We start from the raw sequence: 22,510 nt of genomic DNA, 5'->3' as shown, positions 1-22,510 counted from the left end.
GCACCCTACTGGCTTGGGATAGCTGGTTCTAAGCCACAGAAAAGAAATGGAAAAGAGAAGAGACTGTCAGACATGTGGGTAAGAGGGGGCTGTGTGTCCACTCAGAGCCACTGTCGCTTCCAGTGGTACAGTGAGGACCCAGGAGCCAGCAGGACAGGCTGCCTTTGTGGTGGTTGTCCTCCACCCCTTACGCTCATATCTTACAGAATTGCAGGTCTCTGGGGCCGAGCCACTCACCTCCTTCCTAGATGGGATGCCCAACCCCTGGTACATGTGGGCTTTTGTGGAGTCTCTTGTTAGGCCTTTGTCTGCCCAATTCCCAGAAAGTACTCAGCTCCTGGGGGGTCCCTGGGCAGCAGAGCAGCACGGAAGAGGGCAGGCCACCTGATAGCAAAGACATCTTTGCAGAAGTTTCCTTTTGTGAATTAAAAATCAGTTTCCGAAGGGGAGTTTGAGCCACCTGCGTTAGTTTGAGTTCCTGTAGCAAGGTAGCTGCCTGGAATCCTCCAGAAGCTTAGCCCTTCAAGCCCATTTCAGAAATCAGAACAGGGCAGTGTGCTTTGAATTTTAGCTGAAGAAAGTGTATGGTTTAGCAAGCAACTGAAGGTTTATGTGGTTTATTTCCACTCTTGCTTGTATCCAAAAAGCATTCCACTTTAGCTCTGTAGAATCAAAGGTTTTCTCTCTTTGTTAGACCACCCCCTTCTCTGACTAGAATTTAAAAAAATTTTTTAGAGGTTGGTTATTTTCACTTTTTATTTTCCTTAAGGACTTGTCAGAGAAGCTCAAACAATGCTCACTGATAAATCGTTTATGACTTTTAAAATATTCAATCACAAATTCATCAAAGAGCAGCTGGATCCCAGTTGTGTGCTGCATGCTAGGCTGTGCCTCTGGTAGGGACCCAGGCAGTGGCTGCACCTCTGTGAACAAATACCAGATTTGGTGTGCAAGGATGGGTGGAGGAAGGCCTGCTGTGCTCAGGGACTGGGGGCTGGCCTCACTCAGGACAGAGGGATCAGTAAGAACTACCCTGCTGGCGACCTCTAGCTGAAGGCTGCAGAGCAAGAATCCTGAACTCAGAGTTGAGGGAAGCACTGTGCAGGCAGGAGCAGCTTATGAGCTTCTGAGGTGGGAAGAGTGTGGCTCAGGATGACCACAGCAGAGCCTTGCGGGGAGAGCAGGAGTGTGGCCAGCCTTGGTAGACACCAGGAGGCATCTACCCACAGAATTGAGAAAGAGAGGAGGCTATCTCTTCCTCCTGCGCTTGATAAATTGCTCCCACTATCCTCTCGGCTCACGTGTTTGTTGAGCTTTCTCTGGGTGCCAGGCACTGTGCATGGTACGAGGCTGAAACAGTGAAGAGATCGTGTTCCGACTAAAAACACAGGAGTGCCCCTTACCATGCTGCCAAGGAGAGTTTGTGACAGTGGACCCTTGGCATCCTCTGAGAATGCTCAGACACAGCTTTGGACTTGGGCTCCCCGGGAGGAGCCACCGTTGAGAGAAACAGTAAAGACAGTCAGATTCATTCATCAGACCAACCGCTGGCCCAGTCTCAACTCTGGTTGTGTGACCTTGAGCAAGTTACGCAACCTGCGGGTTCCCGGTGTTTTCCTCTCAACTGCTGCCCGAAGCAGAGAGGAGTGTGGCTGAGAAGCAAGGAGCCCAGTAGTACCTGGCAGGCAGCACCCAGGAAGTGCTGGCCAAGCAACAGCGCAGCACTGCAGCTGACCAGATGGGAAAGACACAGCGGCCTCTAGGCGCCTCCAGGCCTCCTGAGGCTTACGCCTGGAGAGAAGGACTTGGCGAAAGGACTTCTTGCGTGAATGTCAAAATCTGAGTTCAAGCACTAGCCCTTTTTAGTATAGTAACCTTGGAAGCCATTACTGAAATGAATCTGTTTGCACTGGGTTTTGTTTGTCCCTACTTTCTGTTTCCCATAAAGCCACAAGCAATTTGTGTGTTTATCACTATTGACCTTGAGGAAATAAAAATATTTTGCTTTATGTTCTGGATGTGTGTTACACATTAAAGAAACACAGTGATAGATCATAGAGTTTCAAAAGTAAAAGGAAAGAATTTCCCATGGTTTCATCACCCTAAAGAAAAGCAATAGGCATTTTTTGGTGTGTCTGCCCCTGCGTCTGGGTTCATAATGTTGCAAAGAGAGTGCCCTGCTCATGCTCTCATCTCTTCACCCCCGTTTTCCCTCTCTTCATTGCAGCACAAGAAGTTTTCCATGCTGTGATCCAGTTTAGTAAGTCTGATTTCTTAAGGCTGCATAAAGATTTAGCTGGTGACTTCTGCCATAATTTATTCAGACATTGGCCTGCTAGTAGACATTTTGATTGCTTGATTGCTTCCAGTATTATATTATTTGTAACTAAACTTAATGAGCCACTTGGTGAATATCGTGTTTTCTTTCTCTTGAACTGTTTCTTTAGGCTAAGTTCCGAGAAGTGGACTTTCTGTTTCAAAGGGTAGGAGCATTTTTTTGGTGGCTCTCTGTACATTGCGGACTTGCTTTCCCAATGGGCCGTACTCATGTCCTCCTGCTTAGCTGTCTTCTAAGGATGACTGACTTTCACATCATTCACCAGCCTCACTGGGCTTCTAACCCAAAGGACTGTCGCCGCCTGTACTGAGCAGCTTCTGATTGTGGCAAGGAAGCAGCAGGGCAGGAACTGAGTGTCCCAGGGTCTGCCCCAGGCTCAGGCCGCCACCTGTGGCCTCTGGTGGCCCCTTCATGGGGCATAGCCCCTGGGTGTTCAGTCTCCAAAGCGCATGCCTGGACTTGGGGAGTCTACATGTACAGCCAAGACTTAGGCGAGCCAAGGTCCGCCTGCCTCTGGTGCTGTCCTGCTGTCCCTGCTAACCGGACAGTTCCCTGAAGACTCGGAGCTTCCTTTTCTCTGATGATCAGAGTAAAGCACCTGGAGGCATCTCTTATAATTGAGCTTGTTTAGCTGTGGCCCCTTTCTAAGTCTAATCTGTTCTCCCAGATCCATCTTCTTGATATTCTTTGGGAGAAGCTGAAAGACTAATTTCTTTTTCCATTTTAGTAATACTTTCAATTTTGCATTTTTATTTAGCAATGAAACAAAAAGCACTCAAGAAAATCCTGGTCTTAAGCTTTACATCTTTAGAAAGCCAACGAGTGTGCTTTGATGAACATAGGCTTTGGAATCGTTCTTGTTTGAGTGACCTTGGGCAGGCTGCCCAACATTCTTGCCCAACACCCTCATCTTCCTCTGTAAGGTGGGGAGCACAAAGGGTCATTAAACAGCTTGAATGAGATGACACTGCACCACCCCAGACAGTCCCTAGCAGGCTGTGGAGTAACTGCCTCAGGGGTGGTGGGGTGTATACGGCCCATAACCACACATTGTTTTTGTTTATGTTTACCTGTTTTCATTTTATTTGAAAGAGAGAAAGAGAGGCTGACAAAAGGAAATCTATGCTCTAGTTCACTTCCCACATGCCATCATACTAGGCTGGGTCAGGCCAAAGCTAGGAAGCCATAACACAATCTGAGTTTCCCACGTGGATGGCAGGAGCCCATGTGCTTGAGCCACTGTTACTGTTGCATCCCTGGGTACACAGTAGGAGGAAACTGGATCAGAGGTGGAGTTGTGGTTCAAGCCCCGAGACTCTGAGATGAGATGGGATGTCCCAAGTGATGCCTTAATCTTTACATCAAATGCCTGTACCTCCTCATGTTTTAGTGGGGTTTCGTGGGTTTATTGGTGCTGTGGGAAGGTTAAAAGGTCTTCCAGACCTTTCCATACTCTGGGAGCCACTTTCTACTTCAGTAACCCTCCGTAGCCAGTGGGAAATCACTTACATTCAGGGGTTCAGCCTTCTCATACGCTCTTCCCTCGCCGAGGAATTGGGGCAGGAAGAAGGCAAGTATTGAGAGATTTTATTTGGTAGTTTTATATTCCTATTTTATATTTTTAGTTATTTTAGATTGTTATTTGTATTCCTGGAAATACCTTCCATTTGTCTTTCCCAGAGCAAAAGCAGATGTTTTACCAAAACGGCTTACATTCAGAGCCAAATTCCTAACTTCAGTTGTGTTTATTGGAAAGCCTCAGGTTTGCAGGGCGCCGGGTCGTAGAAAGCCACACACGCTTTCATTTTTTTCTTTCCCAGCTGTGGTGCTGTGTGAGTTCTCTGCCTTCTGGCCCTTAGAAGAAACGGGTTTTGACACATGGAAGTGAAGCGTTCCTTTAAGACTTGGTCTTAACACAATGCGTTCTTTTCTTTATTCCCTTGTCCCACTACCATGATTCCTTGAAGAGATCATGCTGACAGCTATTTCAAGTGACCAACTGTGTCTTGTGCTTTGCGCAGCTGGGCTGGCGTTTGGTCAGGGACACGAGCGTCAGACGTGACTGAGTTCAGACTCAGCTCAACCAGCAGGAGATGTGAGGTCAGAGCCCGTTCCACCCATGCGGCTCTGTCTTCTTCCACAAGACTTTAAAGCTACAGTCAGGTGCCTGGCACACAGTCAGAACTTAACACATAGAAGCCTTTTGATTTGTTTAAATTGAACATCTTTTCTTTTTCCTTCTGACTTGCATGTGTCTTTATGAAGACCACTTTTAAAAACTGTGAAGAAAAGGGAAGGGCATTGTGGCACAGGTATTGTGTGGCCAACTGGGCTCAAGTGCCACCTTCATTTCTGATTTAGCTTCTTGCTGATACATATCTTGGAAGGCAGCAAGTGATGGCTCTTATGCTTGGGTCCCTGCCACCCATGTGGATTACCTTCTAGGTTGCTGGCTCTGGCCTAGCACAGCCCTAGATGCTTGTGGGCATTTGGGAAATGAACCAGAAGATAGAAAAATCCCAGCCCCCTCCCATCCACCCCCAGTGCCACCTTCCAAGGAAATAAAACATAAAAGCAGAAACTTGAGAGCAATCAGCTCCAATACTGAGGTTGTTTAGCACCAGCACCTTAGCTTTAGTGCTCTGTGGTATACAGCGAGGGCTGTGTTGGTTCCTCAGGTTTAGCACTTCTGATGAGCATCCTTAGCAGCTCTTGGCAGGCAGCATAGGATGGTTTTCTTGTTTTAAGAGGCACCGTCCTGTGTAATGAGCACCCTCCTCTCAGGTCAGGACTGTAGCTGTCAGAGATGTTAACAGGAAGAGCAAATGTGCATCAGGATTCCCTTTGTGCAGCTTGCCTTAGTGACCGTGCTCTGTCCCAAAGTCCTCTGCCCAGTCTGGTGATTTGTGGACCACTGTGCTGGCTGCCTCCCTTCCAGCATTGTCTCAGAACCCGGTAACCCTGCAAGTTAGGACTCTTGTGCATATTTCACAGATAAGGAAAATGAAAGCTGCCAAAGTTAGAGACCTTGCCTGGCATGGTGGAGCCGAGAATTTATTGCAGACCTCATCTGTCTGACTTAAGCTAGCTTCACTCAAGTATTCCGCCTCCAGTGGGGAGATCCCTGCCTGCCCCTCTGCTTCCTGACTCTGGTTGGTGGCAGGCCTGTCCCTGGGGCCGAAGGCTGCTTGCTGCATAAACTTTCTTGGCTTTGGGCGACTCTACTTTTTTCCTGCTTTCTCACAATGTCTGAGGGCCATACTGGATTCTGACCAGAAATCTCTTCCATGGGCCAGGAGTCATGGTGCTGCCAGAGCCATCTCTGCCACCAAGAGGACTGGCTGGGGAAGTCCAAGGGGTATTCAGGAAACTGACAGCCCATGCACCCGCCAGCTGCCAGCCTCTGCCCTGTCTGCAGTGCCGTAGTCCCTGCCATAAAGCCAAAGGGGCCAAGAGATAGAGGGACTACTCTAGGCACAGGGGACAGATGATAACTGGGTTTTCTCCCCTGTGTGTCTCACCCTCTTCTGTGTCCCTCAGCTTCACATTCAGGAACTGGAAGTGTCTATGATTTGAGTCTCTCCATCTCTCCCTGACTGTTGAGTTGGAGAAGGCCAGACTTCTAGCCGTCGCTGGAAACATGGCTTCAGACAGGTGGCTTCAGCTTTTTAGCTTGCCCTCTCTGTGAAGTGAGGCCAACTGCTGGGCAGGGAACATAAGGTCACATGACTTGGAGGACAGGTTCTGATAGGTGACCAGTGCTCAGCTGTAGGAAAACGACGCAAGCTTGATCCCATGGGTTACTGAGGGTGGGCTGCCCCTCTTTGGTTGTCTGACTCTGAAAGCACCGGAAATGCTGTCCTAGGACAGGCATGCTTTGCTTCCTTTGTGTGTTCCTTTTTTGTTACCTCGAGCCATTGTGCAATTCCTTGGTAGGGACATCTCGTGGAAGTGCCTCTGTCATCTCACCCTTCTCGCTCTGCACTGTCTACCCAGGCCATCCGGGTGTTCTTCATGCTGCGATCCCTGTCGCTGCAGCTACGAGGCGAGCCTGAGACCCAGCTGCCGCTGACTCGGGAGGAGGACCTGATCAAAACCGATGACGTCCTGGATCTGAGTGAGTGGGCAGGACCACTGCTGGCCTCGCTCGCACATGCCTGGGAGGGCCAGGGCATGGCCTGCATGTTGTACTGCTGTTAATCTGTGACCATAGCTAACAGTATGAGTGTCCCATGAGATTTCTAAAGAAAAGGGTCCCCGAGACTGTACACCTCGAGACCGAATTGCAGGTGCTGCTTTCTGAAGATCAGGGAGTTGCTGAAAGGTACATCAGGACATGGGAACAAGTGGTGCAGCCCCCAGGTCTCTGCTCCTCTGTGCAGCCATGGCGGCCCCATTTCCTGTGTGATCGAACGATGAAAGGACTCTCCTGGTAAAGAAAACAAGCTTACAGAGAGCAGGTTGCCAGTGTGTAGGTAAGGGCAAGGGCTCTGGGAGCCACAGGAGCACGCGCTCAGCTGATAACCTGGGGCCATTTATTTGACCACGCCTTGACTCAGTGGCCTCCTCGACGTGAGGCTGAGACGGAAACGCTTCAGTGAGTACAGAACTGGCTCGTGTTCCCAGACCCTTCTCGTATTGCTCTTCCCTTTGCCTGCGTACACTGTGGCAATGTGGGTTTCGTTCTCTGAGGCACTGTGGTACGTTAGGAGTCTGTGGCTGTAAGAAACAGAAAACCCAACCTTGCTAGGTTAAGGAAAAAGAAAGGAGAACTGACTGATGTTACTGGAAAGTCCAGGAGTTCTGCGTCTGGTACCCAACAGTTGTCAGGAAGGGCTCCTCTCTGACTCTCAGCTCTGCTTTCCTTGGTCCTCAGGACAGTTCTCAACAGGCAGTGCTAGGTGGTGGGCAGCAGCCCCATGATGGCTGAGCCAACAGTGCTGACAGAGAAAGGGCTTCTCTTTCCTGGTAACTTACTAAAAATTGTTTACCAATTTTCATTACTTTTGAAAAGCACAGAGACGGACATCTTCATATGCTCTTTGATTCCCCAAATGTCCACAACAGCCAGGGCTGGGTTAGGTCAAAGCCAAGAACCTATAATTAAGCTACGGTCTCTCATGGGTGACAGGGACCTTGCAGGTACTTGATTCATCACCTTCTGCTTCCCAGGACATATATGGCAGAAAGCTGGCATCGGGCAGAGCTGGAACTCAAACCGAAGTGCTCCAATGTGGGCTGTGCGTGTTCCAAGCAGCACCCTACTGCTGTACCTAATGCCCCACCCTTCCATATAGTGTGTATTAAGTCTGCAGTTACTGCCCTAAGTGCCCTTGCCCTGGTTTGGGACCGCTGACCATCCCTGGTGGGAAAAGTATGGCTCACCAATTGCCTGGGCCAGAGTCACATGACAGTCATGGAGTGGATAGGGCTGGGCAGGCAGAGACAGCAAACAGCCACTGTCTGCAGTATGATTGTTGTAAGCCGGTTTTATTGAGATGTCATTTGCATGCAGGAAAATCCACCAAGCATTAATGATTCTTTCATTAAGGTGTGTTTGTTCAAGTCTTTTTTTTTTTGGAAAGTCAGATTTACAGAGAGAAGGAGAGGCAGAAAGATCACTGCCCAGTTGGACATGACGGCCGTAGCTGAGACAATCCAAAGCGAGGAACCAGCCAGGATCCTCTTCCAGGTCTCCCAGATGGGTGCAGGGCTCCAAAACCTTGGGCTATCTTCTGCTGCTTTCCCAGGCCACAGGCAGGGAGCTGAAAGGGAAGTAGAGCAGCCAGGACATGAACCAGTGCCCACATGGGATCCCGGCACATGCAAGGCAAGAACTTTAGCCTCTAGGCTACCACACCAGGCCCCTTTCATTGAATTTTTTTTTTCTGTTCTTATTGGAACGTCAGATATACAGAGAGGAGAAGAGACAAAAAGGAAGATCTTATGTCTGTTAATTCACTCCGCAAGCGGCTGCAATGGTCGGAGCTGCACTGATCTGAAACCAGGAGCCCAGAACTTCTTCCGGGTCTCCCATGTGGGTACAGGGTCTCAAAGCTTTGGGTCGTCCTCGACTGCTTTCCCGGAACACAGGCAGGGAGCTGGATGGGAAGAAGGGCTGCCTAGATTAGAACCAGCATCCATATGGGATCCCAGTGCATGCAAAGCAAGGACTTTAGCCACTAGGCTGCCGCACCCAGCCTAGAGTTTTGACAAAACTGCTCAGTTGTGTCCCTGGCATTTGTGCTGGAGACCACTAAGTTGTGGTATTTAAGACAGACATTTCTGCCCTGCTCTTTTTGTCCTTGAGCAAACCCCAGAAATTGCCACCGCCTCCCTTACCTTACCTTACCTTTCTTCTGTTATACAATAGTTTTGAGGAATGAGCACAATATACCATGTACTGAATATAATATTTATGCCACAAGCCATGTTAAATGACCAAGCTAGTGCCTCACACTTCAGCCAACTCAGTCACCAGCTCAAGTGGCTGAGGTGAAGCTTCTACAGAACAGCACACATGCCAATACAGACAGGCAGGTTTGGGCGTGGCACCTGGCTGTCTAGCTCTGTTCTGTCCCTGTTCCCTCTTTCCCTCCCTTGGAAGAACAAAGAAGCTGTGCCCCCTGTCTGGCCCTACCCATCTCCCTCAGCCCTTCCACCCTTGAGAAATGACCACAGGGCTTTCTGCAAGGATTAAAATTGATTGCATTGGCTAGAGGGAGTCACAAACCAGTCTTTCTCTGATTGGATTCAAGGAGAGAAAGGGAAACGGCTTGCCTTGAAGGGGCCACTCCATCAGGGCAGCAGGAATGTCTACATCCGTGAAATGGAATTAAATTTGATGCTGGGAATTCACATTCCTTCCTCCTCCCCCTAGGAGTGGCCTGCTGAAAGAGAGGTTAAAAGTATTTCAGTTATCAATTTTAATTGATTAGATCGCTAGTTGAGATCACTTAACTGAGCCTTTTTGGGTAGTTGTCCATTAAGAAAGTAATGGCTGTCTGTCTTTATCCAGACTGATTGCAAATTATGTCTTTTGCTAAAGAGAGTAGAAAAGACTACAGATTGTGGATTTTAAAAGCACATAGTACCAGAAGAAAATGTGTATGTATTGTTGGTTGACTCTGTGTGTGTGTAATAGTAAATGCTGGGGTATTTTGCCATATTGGGGTGGAGGTTGCTTTACTTTGAATCTAATGAAATACCTTCTGTGAATGCATAACACAGATGCAGCATAGGTGAAGGGCAGGTGAAGGCACTCCTGGCTGCTGAGTGATCCAGAACAAGCCTGTTTCTATATCTCTGATATACTTGACTCAGCTGACTCAGGGAGCTTGGGATTGGTCAGCTTTATCTAACTTAGTATGATGTGGTAGGCTTAAAGGAACGGGCTGTGCACCGCAGGGAGAGGTGACAAGAGTGTCACTCCTGTGATAAGAGGGCATAGCATAGAGCTCGCCTTGGCAGGCCCGGTGGACTAGCTGGCTTCTCTGTCAAGGAGCATCAAAGGAATAGTGATGTTCTAAGCAAAGGCCATTATCAGGGCTTTTGCTAGAAAGGGAGTGACTTTGGGTGAAGGTCATGAACCTGCAGCCCAGGAGGCTGTGTCTGCTGAAGGAGGACAGGAGAGAAGAGAGGAAGGAAGGGGAGACCAGAGAAGGGGAGGAGAGGAAGGAGTACCTAAAAAAATAGATATATGCAAGGAGTGACATCAGGAATGTCCGTATCACCTGCCTGCAGCTGCAGCTTGAATGTTTCTCAGTTTTATTTTGTTTTTCTTTTTTAATTATGCCCCGTGCTACCAAATGTATAAAGCAAAGGAAAGACATCATAGTATTGTATCGATAGCCACTTCTCTCTAAAAGATAAGGACTTTGTATTCTTCTTCTTAATTGAATTGGTTGCCACTATTTGCACATCAAGAACTTCCCCAGTCCTGGCTGCGGCTTGGGTCTAGAGGTGTCAGAACAGCCGTTCCAGTGAAAGCCTACGTGTCCCCCTGTGCTGCCAACATGGCAGCCCTTCCAGTGGAAGCCTGCGTGCCCCCCTGTGCTGCCAACATGGTAGCCCTTCCAGTGGAAGCCTGCATGCCCCCCTGTGCTGCCAACATGGCAGCCCTTCCAGTGGAAGCCTGCGTGTCCCCCCTGTACTGCCAACATGGCTCCACTGCTGTGATTTTTGCAATCCTTGCTATAGCTAGAATTATCTGAGTAATGACACCCCATCCCACCCCCGCCACACACACACACACACGGATGCACACACACACACACCCCAGTATTTTAATACTTTTGAGATTCAGAGGCCTTAACTTTAAAATCACTTTAAAAGACCACCCAAGAAGGGTTTTTGAGACATTCAGGTGGCATCGTGTGTAAAGCACACAGTGGATGCTTAGTGAATGGAGTCTGAGTTCATCCCTGCTGCATTTGCTCGATGAATAAGTTATAACTTGTACTGCCAGGCTCCAAGTGGATGGCATTTTTAGCTTGAGTAATGTTATTAGGACCATATCCTAGAATATTCACACCACTTCATCCTTTGTGTGATGATACTGTGTGCTGCAGTGGGAAAGATAGTGCTGGGTGCTTTGGCCAGAGGATGGGATCTATGGAACTCATCCACTCCCGTGTGCTGGGAGGGCAAGCAGACATTGAGGCAAGATACAGATTCCTGCCTGGAACTGGCCACAGAGCCTTCTGAGAGGCTTCCTCCCTGTTTGCAAATAAGCATTGTGGTCCTAGAAAAGGCGAAATACATGCATTGTACAGAGACACCAGGTAGCCATGCACATCCATGCACGTCCAAGTGCTCTTCTAGCCTGTGTGCCATGGGCATCTGACGTGTACATTTCTGTAGTCATAGTTTGCTGTGCACATCTCATTTTGTGCTATTCAGTTTTCAGTTGGTGAGCTGCTCTTTAATGAAAGTCCATTCATTCATTCAGCTCTTTTTCAAGCACCTGCTCTGTATCATTGTGCTGTGATAGTGAACCAAAGCCAGTTGTTGCCTTGGTTGCCGCAGTGCTTCCGGCCTTGGTGGTCTGGGAAAGGGAGGAAAAAATGGGCCAGTGATGGGAAGTTAGTGAACACACGCTAGTATGTAGAAATGACTCCCTGGAGGAAAGAAACAGAGCCCATACTAGAGAATATGTGGGAGGAGGCCCCTCACCGGCTGTTGGGGGAGGGATTCTCAGACGAGTGGGTGTGCCAGGAGGGATTGGGAGATCCTGTGAACAGGTACACAAATGAGGCCTGCCCCAGGAGGCTGGTAGAGGTGTAGCTAGGCGGGAGACTGTGGCACATTTTGGGATCCTGCTGGAAGTTGATGTGGCTGCAAGTAAGGAGCAAGGGGCCACAGCAGCTGAGATGAGCACAACTCCGCTTCGGAAGCCTTTGCTCTGTGTTGAAAGCTAAAAAGACCGTGAGCATGGACTCAGGCAAGGCTGTAGCTGGACAGAAGTCACAGCTCTGGCCCTTGCCATTTGCCAGCTGTCATGTGGTAGAATAAAATATGGAAACATTTACAGTAACAAGAGGTTTCACCTCATCTGAGACCACTTCCCTCCCTCTGTCTCCATAATCTCCCTCTGGTATACCAGGCATGTGCCCACCTTGGGCCTGGGTTCAGGCTGACCCAAACACCCAAACCACTTGTTGTTCAGAACAAGTACAGTGTAGTACTGCATGGCCCCCAGAAGCATAAATGATAACCATACTGCAAATTCTTGATTCATGTTTGACATTCAGACTTAGTCACCCCTCTTTGTGGTCCTTCATTTGCTATGAAAATGAGCATGATTGTGACGTTGTGAAAGATCCTAAAGTAGGCTTCCACTCAACCTCCATTCCAAACTTCTGCATGTTTCGTTCCAGCTCGCTTGCACATAATAGCTTTTAGGCAAAGTAAGTCCCTGGCTATACTTATCTGATTGCCTAGAGATTTGTTTCCAACAAAAGTATTCTGAAACTCCCCAAGCTGGTTATGTGGTTTGATTGTAAGTTCATGAAAATGTGAACTGATTGATTTGTTTTTCTTGCAAGGCCAATGATCATTTTTATGGTCTTGTCAGTTCTGGAAAGTTCTCTATATTGGGCCTGTTTTACTGATGTCTCAATCATTGTCATATGCCTTATGAAAATGAAAAAACAAATTGCATAAATCACAGAGACAGTAAAAAATCAAGAATGTAGGGCATTCTAGAAGACAACTAGCTGACCTTCCAAAAATGTGAAAGTCTAGGAAGATGAAATAGGAGTTCTTAGATTATTAAAATGAAGGAGACGCCCTCAATAGTCCACCTGGATTGGATCTTAGATGAGAACATTAAAAGGTAGCTTTAAAGGGCATTTCTCTGGAAATGAGGGGAATTTGCATATATGTATGATTGGATAATGTAATTGAGATCAAAATGACATTTCTTGAGTATGGTAACAGCATAATGATTTGATGGGAGTTTGTCCTTATTCTTAGGAAGTAGAGGCTGATAGGTTCAAGGGTAGGTGTCTGAAAGCCTGTCTTTTTAGAATGACTCAGAAGAATGTGTGAGTTCATGGGTTCAATGAGAGAAGAAGCAAAGGGATCTTCAAAAACTTACTGGGGAATGCAGGTCATGAAAAAACTACACTTGCATTTCAGGATTTTGGGCACCATAGTAAACCCATGTTTGAACTCCATTTCCACGGGCTTTTTTTTTTAAAAATAAAGATTGATTTATTTGAAAATGAAAGAGCAGGAAGTATACAGAGGCACACTCAGAGAACAGGAGAGATCTTTTCATCCACTGGCTCACTCTCCAGTGACTACAAAGGCCCGAGGTGGGTCTGGTGGAAACCAGGATCCAAGAGCTTCTTCTGAATCTCCCACATTAAGGTCCTAGGCAATTGGGCCATCATTCACTTCTTTCCCAAGCCGTTAGCAAGGAGCTGCATCAGAAGCGGAGTGGCTGGGATGTGCACTGGTGCCTAAATGGGATGTTAGCATCCCAGGGGGTAGTTTAACTCATAACACTGTGACACCTGTTCCACAAATTATTTTTAAATGTCCTAATTTTAACAGTCAATCAAGGTGAATAGATGTGAGTATTCATTGTATTGTTCATTAAACTTTCCTGGAAACTTGACTTTTTTTTTTCCAAGATAAAAGGTCAAGAACGGGCATTTTGGTATAGTGGGTTAAGCTGCTTGGTAACCCACTGCCCATACTGGAGTATCCCAAGATCAAATTCCACCTCTGCCTTAGACCCACCCTTCTTCCATTGCTCTTGGGAGATCAGAGACAGCAGGTGGTGAGTAAAAGTAGCTGGGTTCCTGCTCCTGACTTTGGCCTGAACCAGCCCTAGTGTTGTAGGCATTTGGGGAGTGAACCAGCAGATGGATGATTTTTCTGTCTCTCTACCTTTGCAATGAACAAATAAATCTTTTTTTAAGATTTATTTTTATTATTTTTTTATTGGAGAGGCGGATATACAGAGAGGAGAGACAGAGAGGAAGATCTTCCGTCCGATGATTCACTCCCCAAGTGAGCGCAACAGCCGATGCTATGCCGATCTGAAGCCAGGAGCCTCTTCCGGGTATCCCACATGAGTGCAGGGTCCCAAAGCTTTGGGCCGTCCTCGACTGCTTTCCCAGGCCACAGGCAGGGAGCTGGAAGAGAAGCGGGGCTGCCGGGATAAAACCGGCGCCCATATGGGATCCCGGGTGTTCAAGGCGAGGACCTTAACCACTTGCGCCACCGCGCCGGGCCCGAACAAATAAATCTTACAGTAAATAAGCAAATGAAAGATTAAGGAACAGGCAAGTGAGATTAAATTCTTGAAAAAATCAACATTTAATAAATAGAGTATAATGTTTAGGAGCTGGGTTGTCAGCTCAGAAAAGCCTGGTTTTACCCCTCACTCTGTGGTGTTTGGCAGGTTAGTTTTATCTCTCTGAGTCGTTCTTCCTTATCTATAAGGTGGGGCTAGTAGCACCTGATTCTGGACTATTCTGTAGATTAAGAGAGAGAGTCCTTAGAAAATGCAAGCATCATTCTTAGTATACACTCATCATACTTAGTATACTCATGAGCATTCCTCACCTTGACTGAGTGTTGGGCATCAAAAGATCTGTTTTTTCCCCTGGAAGGTGCTTCATGGGAGTTCTGAGAGAACAAAGCCTCAGTACTGTTTTTGTCCAAGTTACTCACTGAAAAATGATGGAAGTCATTTCAGGCTCATTAAGTAGAAGATAAGTTTCTTGGAAAGATGACTTTTAGGAACATGGGTGCTGACTGAAGAACTGAAACTGCAGTTGAGGGAGCTGGACTCAGACCCACGTTGCTCTTTGAGGGCTGTTTAGTGCCACTGCCCAAGTGGGGAGCCTGGAGAAGTGGCTGTTTGGTGCTGATGCTGGAGTGGACCAGTGGTAACATGAAACCCAAGAGGCAGGCGTGTATGTGGCTTTGGAAGAGTTGGATCACAGGCAGATGTGGTTTGTGGCACCTGGGCCTATACTCACTCGCCTATATTTTCTTTTTTTTTTTTTAAGATATGTGTATTTTTTTTTATTGGAAAAGCATAGATTTGTGGAAAGAAGTAAAGACAGAAAGATCTTCTATTTGCTGGTTCACTCCCCAAATGGCCGCAATGGCTGGAGCTGAGCCGATCTGAAGCCAGAATCTCTTCTGGATCTCCCATGTGGATGCAGGGTCCCAAGGCTTTGAGCCATCCTCTGCTGCTTACCCAGGCTACAAGCAAGGAGCCGGATGGGAAATGGAGCAGCCAGGACAGAAACTGGTGCCCATATGGGATCCCAGCACTTAACAAGGTGAGAATTATTTAGCCATTGAGCCAGTGCACTGGGTCTTCATATTTTTTCTTTATTTATTTTTGTTATTTATTTATTTATTTAAAAGGAAGGTCACAGACAGGGAGGAAGGGAAAGAGAGAAGAGAAGGGGAGAGAGAGAGAGAGAGAGATCTTCTATCTACTTTTTCATTGCTTAAATGACCATAATGGCTGTAGTTGGGTCAGGCTAAGTCACGAAGTTAGAACTCCATCTGGGTCGCCAAATAGGTTCAGGACCCAAGTACTTCTCTGCAGTCCCAGGTGCATTTGCTGGGAGCTGGGTTGAAAGTGGAACAGCTGGGATTCCAGCTAGTGCTGATGGGATCCTGGTATTGTAGGTAGTGGCTTAACTCACTATCTCATAATACCTGTTCCCCCTTCCACATTTGTCTTTAAAGGCAGCCCAGCCCACACGGGGTCTCTCAACATGTAGATGTTTGGTGGGCTCCTGGCCTGCCAACTGGGGTCACTCTTGCCCTACCCCAACTCCATGATCAGGGGTTCTCCCCACCTCTCACCCCATCAAGCCAGGCTCTGTCTACTTCTCCCATGGACAGTGACTCTTGTGAAGTGCCCCCGTTCCTAGTGTGTTTCCATGTCTTGCAGCATCTGCACTCCCTGGGCCTGGAGCTGCTCCCAGCCTCCTCCTCAACACAGCCTGTCTGCCGTCATCACCCCTGCCTGGGTTGCCCTCCCAACCCCCCACTTCCCTGGTATGCACTGCTGACAGGCACTTTCCACTCTGTGGATCCTAGTGCCTGGCACGGTGCCAGGTGCGTAGTAGGCCCTGGAAACGGGCTTGCTAGATTGAACCTATTGAAGCTTTAGCAGTCACTTCAATTATTCATGAACACTTAAAGACTTTTATTAACATGAATGTGGCGTTTCTCAGTGTTGTTTTGAGGAATTGGAAGCAGTTGGACTGTGAGCTAGAAGAATGATCTTGGTCATTAGCATAGTCAGCTTCCCAGTGTGCTGAACTGATATTGGTGCTTCTGAGAATGTAGAGTGCTTGAATCTCAACAGCTGAGCCACCCCATGCTTCTCCTTTCCCCCCTTTTTTCTTCTGCTTATACTTCTTTGGAATTGGGACCCTGAACTAGACCAATCAGAACAAAATTGTGTTTGAATTAAACTACCAATTCTCTAAGGAAATGGAAAACATGAAATTAACAGCATTTCCCCTCTCTCTATGAATTAGACTTCTCCTCTGTGTGCTTGATGAATAATGTTGCTGGCCACTTTTCAGAAATGAAGTAGAAATATGGAGAAATGAAATTTGTATCTTATAAACTGACTGGAAATGTGATTATAATACAGCTGTCAGTTTTGCTCAAGTGGAAAAATTTTAAGGAAATCCAATTGCAGCATTATTTGGTTCTTTTAAAGCAGGGTGATGTAGCTGCTTCCTGTGTATTGATTATTTGATTGGTACCTGTCTGCTGGACCTCTTTTTTTTTCTTCTTGCAGTCACTCTCATTGATGTGGTATAATGTGTATTCCTGTAATCTTTCCCTGTTTTATAAACTTGCAGTCATCATTGAGCGGCATTCAGGAGACATGCTGTGCTGAGATCACAAGGTCACCTAATGACTTTGTCCTCTTCTGTTGCTTACGCGTTGAAGTGGATCTGGGACAGTTCTGAAAAAAACAGAAATCAGCTTTTTTTTCTCCCCTCATCTGTACAAAGCAAGTTTTTATTCTGTGCATCAGGGGAATGAGGCAGCTGAGTGGCAGAGATGAGGCTTCGAGCATTTCTCTTTGTCACCTTATACGGATACATGATTGCTTCTGCTTGAAGACATTCTACAATTTAAAATCTTCATCTTCCCTATACGTTTGAAAATGGGCCTCAGTTAGTCAGGTGGCTTAGTACTGCTCAGAACGCAGCATGTGCTGAGTTACTGCACAGCCTCCAGAAGTAGATGGGTTCTGGGTGTAGCTGCATCTCAGGGTGCCCCATCCATGCTGGCAGTGTCTCAACCCTTCCTGAGCTCCCCAGCTAGCTCCCTTGCTGTACTGCCCATTCCATTCATTAGGAGGGTAAGACGACCCTGCTGTGCAGAGTTCAGCTGCAGAGGTGGGCGGTGAAGCGCCTGCAGCTCCACAGGCCAAAGGGCCAGCTGTGGATTTCTTAGTCAAGCCCCACTGCATGCTCAGGCCCAAGTCCCAGAGTATCATCATTTCCTCCCTTCCTCCCTTCCCTACCACCAGAGGCCTTTAGCCAATCCCACCAGCTCAAGTATCAAAGAGATGGAAAATACAGCTCTGTCTCACTGCCTTCAGCCCTTCCACTCCAGTCGGAACCCTGAAAACAGTGCTTTCACTGGGCGCCAGCTCCCTCCGCTCCTCTGCCAACAGCCAATCTCCTTCTTTTAAAGCAGAAGTAGGGGACCTTTTTCCTTCCTGAGACCATATGGAGAGCATCATTCATGGGCCATACAAAATGATCAACCTATAAATTAGCCTGCCATAGATTTATAGATTTGAATCCTTCCTGCAGGGCCAAAACAGATTATTTTAGGGGCCTTTTGTGGCCCATCAGCTGGGTGTCCCTCCCAACCCCTATTAAAGCGATGTCAGAATCTATTTATCACCTACAAGGTCCTGCATAATGTTTACTTCCCCATCCACCATCAATCCATCACAATGCTGCTCCAGTCATACCACTCTGGAACCCTGGCTTCACAGTGGTCCCAGCCCCTACTTTGCCTCACAGTACCACCAAAGTCAGCCTCCTTGACACTGTAGTGCTTGCTGCCTGGGGTGGGGAGAGCAGAGAGCACTATTGCAGGAAACAAGATTCCATGGGGGAATCAAGGATGAAGGTGAATGAGTTTCAGATCATCCCTAGCAGCAGCCCACTCCCGAGGTTGACTAGGGCTCTGTCTACGCTGCACTCCTCACCCAGAAGACACCGGGTTCCCACCTACTGCCTACCATACACCCACTTCCACCACCTGGCCCAGCCACCAAGGGTGACACAGAACCCAGTGACTGCTCAGGCCCCATGAGAGAAGGAGGCTTGCCTTTTGGCCCCGATAGCTGATCAACCACAGAACACCCAAACAAATCTCTGGGGAAACAGAACCAACAACAGACAGTGTGACCTTTACAAAAGCCTAAGTCAGGAGAAAGCTGCCTTCTCTCCCAGCCCAGCAGTCTGATCTGCTACTTTCTCTCTGGGCTTGAACTACTCCCTACCCCCCCCTCCAGCCCATCCCAGTTCCCACTGGGAAAAACAGGAGGGGAGGAAGCAGAATACCACCTTCCTCTCAGCCTGAGGCAGGACAGTTCTGTTCAGTGTAGATGGAAGTGCTGCCATCTGGAATCCTAAAGACAGATACAAGTCGAGGCAATGGAAGCACCTGGAGTGAGGCTGAAGAACTGTTCATTTCTTAAACTCAAGTTGTCCTTTTCGCGTAGACCTGCCTGGAAACTAAGTGGACATTGGTTTGCCATACTGTCCTCCTATGCAACACAGCAGAGAACCTGCTCTCAGGGCCTTGAGTCTTCCCTTGACTTCATGGGTCAGGGCAGTACGATGGTGGGAGGCCAGCAGATCCCAGCCCAGGGCTTGGCTGTCCCTGAGGGGCTGCAGTGGAATTCTGTCCAAGACTAAAATTGTATCAGAAACTGGAACAGCTGTCCGTACCCAGGCCCCACTGCGGACGGCTGAGTCACTGAATGTGTTGTGGAGCCCTGGCATCTGTATTTTGAAGTTTTCCCCGGTGGTTTCCATTGCACAGCCAGTGTTGAGAATCGTGAGTTTAGACAGTGAGGAACACTCTAGAATTCGGCACTTTGGCTCCACTTTGCTGCTATCCATGAATTCCAGTTCCCTCTAGGAACTCTACTTACCTACTTCCTGTTCAGTCAGATGTCCTGAGCACGGCTGGCTTTGGAGAAGTGAAACCACAGTCCCTTCTCCCTGGAGTCACCCTCACAAATCCCTTTTATGCTGGTAACCATTTCCCAGTGAGTCTAGCACAGCTGATCTCCATGCCAGCACTGCAATCAAGCCTGTACTTGAACATTCTTCAGCAGCAGAAGTGGTCAGCTGCTTCATATTGAATGTGGTTCCATATCCAGTGGCATCATGCCAGACACTAGGAGGGGTGCTGAGGGGAGAGGTGCCTACCCATGGGCTCCTTCAGTGATAGCTAGGCAGGTCTGCCGTGTGTGAGATTCCACCCTTCTCTATGTCGCCCCTACCCAGAGGCACATAATTGAGTTTGTAAGTTATCTATACGTACAATGTGCCCCCCCTCTGAATTGAAGACTAATCCCTTAGCATCTTCAGCTTGAGTGCTTGGCTGAGAGCAGAGGGTGCTGGGAGATGAGTCTCCCTGAAGATACCTCTCCCAGCCACATGTACACTCAGATACTTGCTGAATGGCTCTATGCTTGACCTTGTTTATAATCACTTACCTGTGTGGGCTCGATAGTAGGTGCCCATGTAGAGCTTGCAACCTCAACAACACTGAAACCCCAGCCTGTCCCCAACCCTGCTTGCTGCATCAAATCAGCAACTGCCGCAGGAAAACCATCCAACTAGAATCAGACAGAAAGAAGCGGCCCGGAGTGTTGGAGCTGAGCCCATCCATGTTCACCAGCCCTCCACTTTGGATGATAATTAAGAGTTCAACGTTCTCATCCCTTCTTTGCTTATGCCCCTTGACTCAGCCCTAGCCACCATCTTTGAATCTAGGTTTAAGGTGAGAGGAATCTGTATATTCTCTAACTGCCAAGCTCTTGAGCAGAGAAGCCTCATGCAGCTTCCTGGTTTTTCAGTCATGGTCTTTTGCATTCATATTTTTTTGTTCCCCAGGCCATCACATTGTATAAAAAGTTTTGCATTTTTTTAGATGCATTTGGGGTTTTCCAGAGCTGTGCAGAGCCAGGAAATATGCATATCACTTAAATGACTCCAGTTAACCTTTAGCCTTTAACTGGTTTCTCATAAAACTTGTGTCTCTCCCAGCTCTGGTTTGTATTCTCCAGAGCAGTGAAACAGATGAAGACCCACAGCTTTCTCTGTCCCCTGCTGGACCCGTTCCCTCTGCTGCCTCCATTCACATGAGTGCCTAAACCAGAGTTTCCCAGCAAAAGCCAGAAGAAGAAATGTGAGTCCCAGGCAGTGGTCCGCAGCAGGTTCCATCCAAGCTTGATTTACATAGCCCTGGCTTCAGGCTGCTTCTCTTCCCACTGTGGCATCCTCTGCAGGGTAATTCAGTAAGGACCAGAGTAACTTTCCAGTGATCTACTCCTCAGGCCAGACCTGGAAAAGGGTTGTCCACAGCTTAACTCATTCAGCCCTCCCGACTTACCAAAGCAGTTCCTCTTGTGCCCATTTTGCAGCCAAGGAAACTCAATCACAAATAAACTCCCCAGTGTCAGGAGGAGCCAGGACACAAATACATCGTTCACTGTGCAGCACATGCAAACTGGGTTCCAGCCAAGGATCCCAGTTTACTCCAGTTCCTCCAGTTCACTCACCCATTAACTGAAGGAGTGATGGACAACATGCTATATGCTAGAAATACAAAACAAGCTAAGGCACAGCCTTCCTGCCTGCGCAGCTGGTGGAGTTCAGCAGCAGTGAGGCGTAGCAGTAGATGCAAGCAGGTGCTTTTGAGGGGAGGTGGGAACTGCAGGATGCAAATGGAACAGGGGAGAGTAGTGGGGTCTTTGTCGTGGTTTGGAGGTGAATGGAGAGAAGACTTACTTCTGAGAACCCAAGTTGCTGAGCCAAGTGATTTGAACATTCCACAGGCAGGTCCACAGCAGGCAGGGGCTTGTCTGAAACGAAGACACCAAGGTGTGTTTGGTAACCTGGTGGATAGCTGAGTCTAGAACCTGAGATGGTACATTGTTTCTGACAGGAAGTCTGATGAATTTCTACCAGCTTAGCATCCTGAAGCAGCACACACTCAATACCATACAGTCCTGAACTTCAGCAGTCTGACTGGCTGCAAATCAAGGTGTTGTTCCTTGTAGAGGCTCCATGGAAGAACCTGCTCTCTCACTTGTCTAGATTCCAAAGGTCACCTACACTCTTTGGTGTGTCGCCTCTTCCTCCATTTTCAAGGCCAATATGATGGATCAGTCCTCACCCTGCAGCATGCTGATCTCTGCCTCAGCTTTCCTCTTTGAAGAAACTTTCTGAGTAGATTGGATCCAGCCAGATTATCCAAAATATGCTCCCCATCCCTAGGTTTTTTCTCTTGGGATGATCTGTGCCTGCCCAGCCCCAGGCTCCCTTCTTGCTAGTCTTCTCCATCCTGCCTACGTCCTGTTGCTGGGGTTGTCCCAGGTAACTCAGGCTCACCGAACCTCAAACTCTAATTTCCTTGTTGCCCCCAAAGGTTCCAAGGTCATCCTGCATGGCCATTTAAACCCCTAGTCCTAGACCACTTCTCAACTAGAGGCACCCACTGTGCGGGTCCTTAAGCCACAAGCCCATTTACTCCCCCTGACCCCTGCCAGCCCACTCAACAGTCACAGACCACAATTCTGAGCCAGAGAGAAGAGGCTTCTCTCCAGACAGTTTTGGCCAGGAGGAATTTTAACCAAAGTCCACATTTGGTTTTGAAAGGGACCTTTCTCCAGGAAAGGATTAGAGTTCCAGACATTAAATGGTTTGCTGCAGAATGCTAGTCCTTGACCAAAGTGGCTGGATTTAAAAATGAAGTAAAACAAATGTGGCATTTGTATATTTTTTTGTATGTCTTTTTAAAAATGAAAATGTTGAGCATGATTTTAAAAAAAAAAAAGCATTCTGATTCAGGCCCCTAGTAGTCATGTGTGAGAACTGAAATTCTGCAAATACCCCTTCAATTTGCATGGCTCTTGTTAAAAAATAAGCCCCGCAGTAAACCTAGAAACTGTGTGAACCAGCATGCACCTTGTGCATCCAGGAAATCACAGTCACTTGCTTTGTAGAAGCCTAAATGTGCTGGTCACAGTTACCCAAGCAGGGCAAGGGCCCAGGACTGCTATGTGGCCACAGCTTCCCCAGAAGGTCCAGGACCAGGCTCTTGCTTCTTCTGCTGTGAAAAGAGTGCCTAGAAAACAAGGCCAATGCATTGCCAGGCTCCCTGACCCCAGTCCCTAAGTGGTACTGGGTGACAGGGTCACACTTGAGTTGAAAGCGAGACTTGACAGTCTGCAGTCCCATTGTTTTTGCAAGGATTGGGGATGAGGCCCTAGAAGCAGATGACTGGAGAGGCTGTACTTTTGTTTTAGAGTGTGCTTGTATTTAGCGTTGAAGTTGGTGAAAGGTTCAGGACTGTTTCTCCACCCAGTTAGGGAGAAGCTGGAAGCTCCCATCAGGGTTTAGG

General features: G+C 47.8%; 1 protein-coding gene across 4 annotated transcripts in view; it reads left to right on the top strand.

The window, feature by feature from the left end:
- The window catches only part of CLEC16A (C-type lectin domain containing 16A), a 183,448-nt gene that overhangs the window by 88,614 nt on the left and 72,324 nt on the right, over positions 1-22,510 (top strand). For all 4 annotated transcript variants that reach the window (XM_040973335.1, XM_040973334.1, XM_040973333.1 and 1 more), the window contains one exon: positions 6,335-6,455. In XM_040973335.1, coding sequence (XP_040829269.1) covers positions 6,335-6,455 — 121 coding nt within the window. The remainder of the gene's footprint in view (positions 1-6,334; positions 6,456-22,510) is intronic.

This window comes from Ochotona curzoniae, unplaced genomic scaffold (assembly GCF_017591425.1).
Source record: "Ochotona curzoniae isolate NIBS_2020 unplaced genomic scaffold, NIBS_Ocur_1.0 contig_2321, whole genome shotgun sequence".
NCBI classification, from domain to species: domain Eukaryota; kingdom Metazoa; phylum Chordata; class Mammalia; order Lagomorpha; family Ochotonidae; genus Ochotona; species Ochotona curzoniae.
Note: the sequence above shows the minus strand (reverse complement) of the source record. Positions and strands in the feature narration are given on the sequence as shown.